At 32.6% G+C, this 11,504-nt stretch overlaps 1 protein-coding gene across 2 annotated transcripts; it reads left to right on the top strand.

The window, feature by feature from the left end:
• Nucleotides 1-1,467: 1,467 nt before the first annotated feature.
• LOC111398800 (dolichol-phosphate mannose synthase subunit 2) lies at nt 1,468-10,617 on the top strand. 2 transcript variants are annotated; one of them, XM_023025900.1, is made up of 3 exons: nt 1,468-1,612; nt 10,121-10,216; nt 10,302-10,617. In XM_023025900.1, the coding sequence occupies exons 2-3, from the start codon at nt 10,127-10,129 to the stop codon at nt 10,452-10,454; spliced, it is 243 nt and encodes an 80-aa protein (XP_022881668.1). In that variant the 5' UTR covers nt 1,468-1,612; nt 10,121-10,126; the 3' UTR covers nt 10,455-10,617. The 2 variants fall into 2 exon arrangements, with proteins under 2 accessions (XP_022881668.1, XP_022881667.1); XM_023025899.1 differs by lacking the exon at nt 1,468-1,612 and adding an exon at nt 2,258-2,344.
• The last annotated feature ends 887 nt before the right edge of the window (nt 10,618-11,504 follow it).

Here is an 11,504-nt window from a genome sequence, read left to right as displayed (position 1 = left end):
TAATACTATAGATTTACACAATCCTTAAAACGTTAAACACTTTTAAGCCAAATGAATAAAATATTAGATGAATTGGAACTTTTCTAAATACTTGGGAGCCAAAACAAATTGTGGAGATAAAAAGTCGGCGGAGACAATCTATCTCAATTTCCTTTAATATATTTACAGGCAAAACTCGCCATATTTACTGAACTCAAATACAAAGAGAGCAAATGAATATCAAAAGATTCAATTTTTTTTTTTTTTTTTATCCTTACAATACATTTCTTTCGCTCCGTTTCCACCACTACCCTTGTCCCATCCTTCCTTTCCCTTCCTCTAAAAATGAATGAACCCTTACAGTTCTTTTTTGTTTCTTATTTCTTTATGGCTGGCTAGTACACAAGATTGACTAGTATCCTATGTATGATCATCGTCTAGGAAAGAATTAAGGACCAAATCTCAGGAATCAAGCCTCGATTCTTCTAAACTTTAAACTTTATTGTAAAGCTTAATCATCAGTTTTCAATACAATAGCTTTATCATCAGAGTCTGCTTGGGTACAAGATCTTTTATTCTCACCAAGTAATAACAATCAAGAATTGTCGAATTCAAATCTGAGAAAACATTAGAGTATGCCAAATCAAAATCATTTTGCAACATTTTCACACATTTATCATGCCAAATTGAAGTCGAATTAGCAACTACTATCTACTCCAAGAAGCAAACAATAGAAAATAAACAAAATCATCAACATCAATGAGTATGGAATACTAATTCTTACCATGTATTGCACCGTACAGACTTCCATTGTAGGTGAAATCAGAAACCGTAAAGCCAAGAAAAGAAATCAAGTTCAACATGATAAATTCATGTTCGTGCAATCAAAATAAGACGAAAAAGGGAAAATAAATGTAAATAAAGAAACTCAGACAATCATTCCAATAAGATAACCGTAAAACCAAGAAATGAAAATCAGAGCGTCCAAATTCAAGCACGATTTCACAACGACGTCACTAAAACCCATAAATGTCTTAATACATTAGGGGGGAAAAATCAAACGACAAAACTGGACAAAAAGGTAATCCTTACTTTTCAAATTCCTCTTCATATGTTGCTATGTTTATATTTACTCTAACGACATTTCTTTCATTGTTTACTAAATTTTTTCTATATTAAAGTTCTAAGTATTGAAATACTTTTCATATTTATATAGTTTTCTCTGGTATATTAGTGCTCTAGTCAAACACAAATTTTAAAAGAATATAAAAAGATTTAGGATTATTTAATGAAAATAAAAATTAATGGATGAATTTAGAGTTATATATTTTTATTTAATTTTATTTATGTTTATTTAAGTAAATTTGTGTAGGATTTAAAATATAATAAAATTTTATTATTATTGAAAATAGATGTACATAAGTGGATGGAATAGCCGTACAAACAAAATTTCGGTAATTTCCGTAATTATTAATAAATTGAGAATAATAAATTGATAAAGAGGATTCCCCTCTTCACCATTAACCTGTGAATTTTTTTGTCTTTTTTCCTTGCAATTAGACCATCCGATCCGATAAATCTCAGCAGTGGTTAAAACCTCATTCTTTATTGAACTCTCCGGATCAAGTTCCAGGTGCGGGTTTATATTTGATTTATGATCCTATTAATTCTTTTCGTATGAGTTATGGAGCATTGTTTATTTACTTGGCATGAGCTCTCGGAGTGATGTAAAATTTTGGTTTTTGCTATTTCTGTTCTGGGTTCCTTCACAAAGATGCCTGTCTGCGATTAACCTTTTTATCGGATAATTCAAGCCCTAGAGTTTGCTGTTTTATGGCCAGAAGCATATAAATCAAGAAAATGAATATAATTTTTGTGTAATTCTGTAAAATTTAGATGTTCTGTGTTTGGGTCATGGACTTAGGAGTTTATAATAATTGGAAAAGGTAAAATAGAAACTCAAATTGAAATGGGATTTATTTTAAGGTCAATTCTATGATCAAAATGCCTATGAATCGAGAAGATAAATATCATTTTTGCTTAAAATATACAGTTTAGTGATTCAGCGTTTGAGAGCTTTTAATAATTGGGATAGTTAAAACAGAAACTTACATTGAAATGGGATTTATTTTTGGGTCAATTCCATGTTGTCCAACAGTGTAAAAGGTTTTCTCCCCAAATGCAAGGATCGTTCAAGTTCCAGTGTTATTTTTAGCTCGAATTTTAACAGCTCTAAGAATATCTTCGTCCATTAGGCATGATATCTGATTTGATTTTTAGACTTGTTATGTCAGTGCTCAGAGAGCAATTTACTCAGCTTTTAGGCTATTTCCCATGTGGCCATGGTCAATGCTGTCTCAACGAGGTCCCTTTTTACCTACCATTTCTTAGTTTTTAAATTCGCTGCAAATTTCTGATCCTGCTGCAGTTTTGTTGAGCAATAAATTTAAATTGTGACATTTTGGGCTCCCTGAGAAACCATAGTTAATTATTTAACTGCAAGCATTTGGAAGAAAAAAATGCAAATGGTTAAAATCGAAATCTAGCGCCTTTCTCAATGGGTCCTCGGGAAAGTGGTCAATTGGCTCATGATTTCTATCCATGAGTCACTTAGAAAGTGAAAAGTTGGATTATGAATTTGCGAAACATAATTTTTGAATCGGATCAAGACTTCCAATTGAATAATTGCGCGAAATTGTTCGATAACACTTCTTCCTTTGTAGATGTTTAATTTTGTAAACTAAACTACACTTTGGTTGTTCATCTAGACAGAGTTTAGGAGCATCTTCAACTTCAATATTTACATCTGTAATTTTTCACTGTAGCAACTTCTACTTCAATATAAATGAAAGGAACAATCTATTCTATATATGAAATGAGTTGTCTCAGATTTTTGAATCACTAGAAAGTGGGTTATTATGTGGCTGGAGGTAAGGGGAATGAGTGGTTATTCTAGTTTTTGTTACTCTCCCTGGTTACCTCTCTCCCTAGTTACCTCAACAGACATTTAAAAGACTAGCCTTAAAGGCACTTTTTTTTCATTATTTATTTATATATTTTTGTGTTGGATGGCCATACTTTGATCATTTTCGGGTAATTAACTAATCTCATCCATTATGTTAGCTTTTCCTTTTAGTTATTTAAACAAATGCACGATAATGCATTGAAGTTGAGGGGAGGTGATGTGATTTTTTCAAATAACAAGTTGATCTTGTGTTTATTGCACAAAGCAAACATCTACAGAGGAACAAACAAGTTACCCTTCACTTGAAGTTTTTTCAAGATGTTGCTTAGAAAGAACTTATGTTAATTTGGACTTGAGTACAAATGTGGGACATTTAGCCCAATTTGATGTCCGTTATTATGTAAAAATGATATTTTGAATGGTGATTTTTCAGGAGAACGTGTAGTTAAAAAGTGGGAAATTTTTTGGATTTATGTGCAAAATAAAATCTATAGAAGAACAAATGAGTTACCCTTTACTCGACGTTTTTTCAAGATGTTGCTTAGGAAGAACTTATGTGAATTTGGACATGAGTACAAATGTGGGGCATTTAGCCCTTGTTTGATGGCCATTATTGGGTAAAAATGATGTTTTGAATAGTTATTTTTGGAGAATGTATGGTTAAAAATTGCGAAAAAGTTTTCGATTTATGTGTAAAGTATTTTATTGTGTTAATGTATGGTTGAAAATAAGTATGAGAAATAAATTATTTGTAGGCAAATAGGGGGTTAGGTAAGGATCTAAGTGACAGATGTTCGAGTTCTAAAATATTAAGATGGGATTCAGTTAAAGGGAATCTTGACTTTGGACATGGACACGGGAATCAGGAAACTCATTCAATCACATATTCGCAATAGTAAACTAATTTTAGTTCTCTTTAAAGATTCTTTACATAAATTCAACTTTGTAAAATATGCAGATAAGCAAGTCTTGACAGAAAAAAATACAGTTTATAAAAGAATGTATTTTTTTTTCTTATTTTAGTCATTAGAAGATTTATTTTACATTTTTATGAAAGTAATTGTAGTTGTGGTTTAATACTGGTCCTCGTGGATTTTATTAGGTGTTAAAGAGTCGCTTGTTTTCGAAAGGTTGACCAGATCTTGAGTGCATTCCTGTATCATTCGTGTCTAACACATGTACACCCTTTTTTTTTTTCCTATGGAAAAAACTTGATTTTGCAGGAAACACTAGGCTTTAGTTAAAAATGATAAGACTCTAGAAAAATATCCAATAGGAAGGTTCACAGATTCTATGGATGGTAATAGTAGTCTACTATTTTAACTATCCATGTACATTTTGAGACCACTCACGCGTATTGAAGTCTTACTCAAGTAAAAAAATCTAATAGGTACTACCGTCTAATTTTATGGTATTACCTAGGATGTTGTTGAGTCGAGCCGAGCAAGTTTGCAAGCCAAACTTGAAGCTTGGGCTTGGCTTCAGTAAAAATGGTTCGGTCTTTTTTTGGCCTGAATTGAGCTTTTGCTCGGCCAAAAAATTTAGGCTCGACTGAAGCTTTTAGCTTGTGCCTTAGGCCGGTTTGCCTTTTTTTTATTCGTGAAAAGTGTAACTTTTTTTAAAGAATTTAAGATTTGTGCAATTTATACAAATTATAAATTAAATAGTATTTACAGCGCTCTTCCTTTTTTGGGCTTGGGATCACCAACAATCAACGTAGGCTGAGTTAAAATTATATATGAATAAAATATCTCGTGTACAATTTTTCTAAAAACAAATAAATTTAAAAATTACGTATTTTTTTTGAAACAATCAATTTAAAAACTTACAATATCCTATGTTTAGATCTGCTACAACTTTTCGGCCATTATATTGTCAACTTGTTATCGAATACGTAATTCTGCACATTCTCAGTCCTTCAAGCATATTAAAGCCTCCAATATTTCTTTTAGTCTTGATCGTCCATATGATAAAACTCGACATTTAAACTAAATGTAGCTTTCGATGCTACCATAGACACGGAGGTGTTATTAGATCACATGCAATTTCTAATACAATTGGATATTGTCTTTCTTCACACCTTAACCATGATAAAAGACTAAATTCCTGTAATTCTTTTGGTTGTAAAACTCTATGAACGTCCACACATATACTTAACCAACTTAGAGGGAATTTCAAGATTTATACCACTGACATCTATCGCTTTACATATTGATGAACTATAATTAAATGATTGTTCATCCAAATAATTCCATATATTATCTGAATTTGTTGAAATATTTTTTGAAAATGAATTTTAGGAAGTAGGATTTTCCTGACGTTCCTTTTCAACGAAATAGTTATAAATTTTACACACCATAGATTCTATATGCATATGTGATAATTCTACATTCATGAAATATGAAATTCCCTTTATAATAGTTTTTATGTCAGTTAAATTAAGTAGGGGGTCCATCACTGTAACTGAAAGAAATAAAGAGGGCAGCTATTCTTAATATTTACTAAATTTTAATTCCATATAGTAGACTACATCAACAAAAAGTGGCAAGTTCCTATATCTATGAAATGTTTGTGAAATGTAGAAAAAGTGTTGTAAAATAAGTGAAGCTGTAGGATAATAACCATCGCTACATTCTTTTGTGGTATTGAGAATAGATTTTAAGAATTTCTTCACATAAAATACAATAGATCATTTTCAATCTTTCAAATTATGTTTAGATCCGTATGTATACCTATTATTATAATATAATGAAATAATTTTACCATAATTTTTACACAAATGTAACATAAAATATGTAGAGTTTCATCTGTGTTACATCAGTGACCAATGATTTCTCTTGTAAGTTAGACTTTACACTCAAACTGTTAAATGTTTGCTTTCTTGCGGGTGACACAGTAATAAAATTAATTACTTGTCTATTTTTATCTAAAGGCAATATTATATGTTCTAATCCCTCTTTTACTATCAAATTGATAATGTGGCATATACAAAGTTGATTAAAAAATAAACTTTTAAATTTAGAGTTAAGATCATTCATAAATTTTTCAATAATACCTTTGTTTACGATAGCATTATCAAAAGTAAAATTTCGAATCATTTCTTGTATACCATATTCTTGTATAATATTTTTTAAAACCATGTTTTGTTAGTCACATGATATTTTATACATTCGAATACAATAATCCTTTTACGTAAAAGCTACAAGTGATCAATGTAATGAGCCGTAGCAGCAATATAACCTTTTTAAGTACCATTGGTCCATAAATCAAAGGTAAACATTTAACACTATTAAAATTTTTTAGACCTTTAATAACAAATTTTTTTTGTTATATAATTTTATAATATCTGAACGAAGAGTGTTTCTATAATAAGAAGTATACCTAGGTTGGAGATAATTCTACACGAGTCGGCTAAAGTGTATTGAGTCCATCATCGTAAGCGGCATCTTTGCTGCAGCCACATGTGCTACCATTTCTTCACGAAATATTTCCTGTGAATATACGAAGTGAAAAGAGTAGAATCAAAATCGTCAAACTTTAGTGTAGTTTGTTTTTAGTTGAGACCGATTGATTTTGCTTTGCAACTCCTTAGTACATGTTCATTCATATGCACTGTGCTTGAACCAGGCTTCCAACAAGTTCTTTGCGACAGTAATTGCAACATACTTTCCAAATATCAACTCATTTTGAACATCAACTTTTTTACATGTCATATGTTGTCATTTTTTCGACCTTTTTAGTCCCAAGTACTTCATTCTCTTTGATATCCTCCAAATCAATTGGAATATTTTGAAATACATTGTAGCCGAATGGAGTACTCGAAATCTCGAACTACCTTTAAATTGATTAATCTTATCACTAGTAAAATTCATCTAGGGCTATTATAGCAAAAGATACTGAATATTAAATAAAAGAAATTGAATATTAAGGCGAAGAAATTAAAAATTGAAGTTGAAACTAGAATACTGCAAGTTAAAGCTGATTAAAGTAAATTGATATAAAACTCAAAATTTTACCTCATATTTATAGCAAAAAATAATATCCATTTTAACTAAGTTTGAATTTCAAATTGAAATTTGAAATTTGAATACATGTTCAAATTTCAAATTAGCTACTGCCGCCATAAAGCAGCTACACGCTGCCTTAACAAGCAATTATGTGTAGTTACTTTAAGGCAACTTTTTTCATGTGATATTTATTTATTTTTATTTTACGGGCCGAAAATGGCCTGTGATACTGATCAGTCCAAATGGTTTGGGCTCGAGCTAATGCCACAAATGGGGCTCGATTCCTCCGAGCTATGAGCCGAGGCGGTTCTAACTTTTCCTGGGCTAAGCCGACGAGCCAAATTGACGCCCCTAGGTATCACCTTCTCTCGAGAGTTCTAGTGACTCTGGCTTGTACCTTAAAGAGAGTATCTAATACGGTGAATTGAAGGATTTCTAGAATGAAATGTAATGGCTGTGAGCGAGAATAGGAAATTAGGCAATCAATGTATATATGTATACACAATCTTTTATTTGGAAATAAATAGTTGTATAGTTTCCTCAATAAATTACTTTGTTTAGCTTCGAGGCTGTAATCAATGTTGTATCTTACTATTTAATGTAGGGGAGGGCGTGGGTTGGGTCGGTTTTTACCCCAACCCTAACCCAACCCAACCCAATCAAGTGTCGGTCGGGTCGGGTTGGGTTGATCGGTTTGAGCAAAATGTTTAACTATAATCATAAGTGTGTGTCCGTGTGTAATTTTACTGCGTTTTACTATAGAGACCATTCAATTCCTAACAAACTGAAAATCACATTCAACATAAATGAAAGTAAGTCCCTCCTCATATCTTGTAGTAAAACATTGTAGACTCACCAGCTGTACACGAAGGGATGAGATGCTCATCTATGACAATCATGATGTCACTGCAAATGTTGATGAGCTCTGACTCCACCTTCTGCCCGTAATCCTTGATCCGCTTAGCATTCAGCTCATTCCCTCGGGATTCCATCTTCTACTCTATTGAAGATAATATTCTCCATGAAGCTCTCCTAGCAATTTAATCTGCAAGGAACGTCAACATTACACAGACACATCTTAAAAAGAAATATAAAAAATATTTATAATACATATTCTGTATTAGGTATAGCTCAGATTTATAATTCATATCCTACTCAACAAATTAATCAAAATACAAAGTTTGAAACTGAAAATGAAAATTAAAGCATTCTAAAATTCTGCCTCCCACCACCATATATTATTCCCTACTCCACAAAACACAAGTTTAAGACTAATAAAAATGAAAATTATCGTAAAAGTGTCAAATGTAATTAAAATAAAATCACATTCTAGAAATCTGCCTCCCACCATCATTTATTTGAAGTAGCTAAAATTGATGAACATTTGATATTCTATAAATTATAACAGGACCTGAAGGTTGAGGCAATTAAAGTTTCAACGATTCCAGCAGGCAGCAGCTTTGTGGACAAGGGCAAAGGCTAGACGAGCTCTCAAGTCTCAAGAGTCAAGATTCGAGCAAAATATGAGAAGCAGACAAAAAAATTACAGGATGTCAGCAAAATCTTATGTTCATTAGGGAGAAAGCGGTATAGAAAATGAGAAAATATACTTACCCTAGTACTGGAGTGTGGACAAAATGATGATCGGAAACTGGAAAACGCCGATCGCCATTGGCTATTTGAGAGAAAATGAAGTGAGATAGATTGGGGCTTGAAGATTGAAGACGAGATGGAGAAAGTGAGAAACTTTAGGGCAATAAATTGGGGCTTGGCCTTTCTTTCCTTTTATTATGTCGGTTTTTTTTTTTTTTTAAATGTGGTCAGGTTGGGTTGGGCGGGTTGGGTCAGTTTTTACTTGTTAACCCGCAACCTGACCTGACCCGATTACTCAACCCATAGCCTGAAACCGCCCAAAAATAGCAAAAAACCGACCCAAACCGGTCAGTTCGGTTCGGGTCGGTTGGTTTGGGTTTTGCCCACCCCTAATTTAATGAGAAGAGGCTCCTCCATTGAGGGCATTCGGATGAAATCAATATTGACAATGGCCAAGTCATGGGAACCTTTCCAAATATGTGATGTCCCAGACTTTGTTTTTCTTTTTATTTTTTGGGAATTAGATATGATCCTTGGAAAGAAGTATACTAGTAGTTCAAATGCTAGTGTCTATCAATAAAAATATTTTACCCAACCAACCCGTTAGTGGTGAGAGTGACAAATACTGGATTGGCTATCAGGTGTAAATTTATCATGGTAGAATTACATTGTGCAATTTTCATGAATTGAGCCAATCAGTTTTATGCTCGCTGAAATTGGTGTTCAAAAATGTTTCGACGGTGGCCTATAAAACTCTTCTTTATAAAGCGCGAGTGGCCTGGCTTTGTTTTTGCTTTCTATAGAAAAGTTTTTGGAGGAAGTTATTATAATTTTTGTTTAGAAATTAATTTTTCAAAGCGCTTCATATTCCGGAAGTGTTTTTAGAGGAATTCATATTGGATTAGCTTCCTCTGAAAGCTCTTCTAACCATACGAAGTCCTTTCACAAAATTAGCTAAATGCGTATAAAAACAGATTTGGAATTTCAAAAGCTCTTTGGCTTTTCAAAAGCCATGCCAAACAGGCCCTTAGATCACCCTAATAGTTGAGATCTAAACCCTATTCCACTTTTGTTTTAGTTACATCCTTGAACAATAATTTATGGAAAATTTGATTTATCTAAAAAAAGGAAAAATTCGCTGAAGGTCCGAATCTTTGGGTTCTTGATATTTTCTTTTAAATGCAAATGTTGATGATCTTGTGTTACGACTTGATGAATTAGTTGTAGTTGGATGGATAGAATGAAAGATAAGATTCGTGATTGTATGCAAAATTCTTATTTGCCAGCAGCATCATGCTTTTCATGGTTTTTGATTCCTTGGGTTTGATTTTTCTGAAGATCAGCACATAATTGAATTTCTTAATCTTCAATTTTAAACTGGTGGGCTTTGCTTTGCATTTTTTGTTTCTCATGGGTTTGTTATCTGGATCCTGCTTATTGAGAACAGTAATAGTGATGGGTTGACAACTTGAATTGCACGAGTTTCTCGTTTTCATAGAAGTGACATATGAATGTGTTTTTTGAGAAAATATAAAGGATTTGATATGCCATTTTTGATCACCTCAAATTCAAATAGGTTATAATGGAATTAGCAGACAGAGCGGTCGGCTTGCTTTTGTCCATCATCAGCCTGTCCATTTTCACTTATTATACCTTCTGGGTTATCATCCTGGTTCGTTTTCTCTCTATACTCGCATAATATATTTTTTGTATATGTTGAAACATTCCGTTAATGTACGGATTCTATGTCCTTTCAGCCGTTTGTTGATAGCGACCATTTTGTGCACAAGTACTTTCTACCTCTGGAATATGCCATTCTTATTCCTGTATGTGCCGGCGTGACACTTATTTGCTTCCTCTCCGTATTTATTGGATACGTAATGCTCAAATCCAAGAAGAAAAAGGCGTGAAGTGAGTGATTTGAACATTTCACATTTCATTTCTTCCTTCATCACATATTTATCTCAAAATTTTTAGTTGCATTTGAGCAGTTCTTAAGGAATGATCATCACAGGAACATTTGTTTGGATATTTTTCTTACTTTTAGGTAATAAAACTTGTTTATTTTAATAATAATAAATAAATAAATATTCATAACTTATAAATACTCCCTAGAATATGTAGAATTTGTCTAATTACTGGTCAAATTCTATATCAAATGATAATCAAATAAATACACAATATGTAAGAGTATGTGTTGTTCCTCTTGAAACTGTTGCCTTTAAAGATTGGAAGATTGAATCTTTGAAGTCTATTCTTTACAATCTTAATAAACCTCTTCATATGTGGGAACCACGTTGGACTTTGTTTAGGTCACCCACTTTGACGCAGTAAAATATACTGAACAATGATTAGTAGTCTAAAGGTCGTTAATTCAGCACGTAAATACCAAAAATTGGGCAAAATATGATTAAAAAATAATTTCACAATATTATTTTTATTAATATAACTAATTAAAACATGCATAGTCTGCTCATTATATAAAACTGAGCTAAGTGTGCATTCATAATTGCACCATCCTTTTAAAAGTAATAAATAAGTCCTAACTTAATAAAGAAGAAAACATTGTAAATTAAATACTAATTATTGAATGATCATTGTATATTTACAACCCAATTATTCTAGACGAACAGGGCCACAGCCCCCAGCCAATACGAGGGGGACATGTGTCCCCCCAACTTAATAAAGAAGCAAACTTTGTAAATTAAATACTAATTATTGAATGATCATTGTATATTTACAACCCAATTATTCTAGACGAACAGGGCCACAGCCCCCAGCCAATACGAGGGGGACATGTGTCCCCCCAACTTAATAAAGAAGCAAACTTTGTAAATTAAATACTAATTATTGAATGATCATTGTATATTTACAACCCAATTATTCTAGACGAACAGGGCCACAGCCCCCAGCCAATAGGAGGGGGACATGTGTCCCCCCCGGGGGGGGGGGGCGGGGGG

This window comes from Olea europaea, chromosome 8 (assembly GCF_002742605.1).
Source record: "Olea europaea var. sylvestris chromosome 8, O_europaea_v1, whole genome shotgun sequence".
NCBI classification, from domain to species: domain Eukaryota; kingdom Viridiplantae; phylum Streptophyta; class Magnoliopsida; order Lamiales; family Oleaceae; genus Olea; species Olea europaea.
This window is presented reverse-complemented; position numbering and strand designations above follow the sequence as displayed.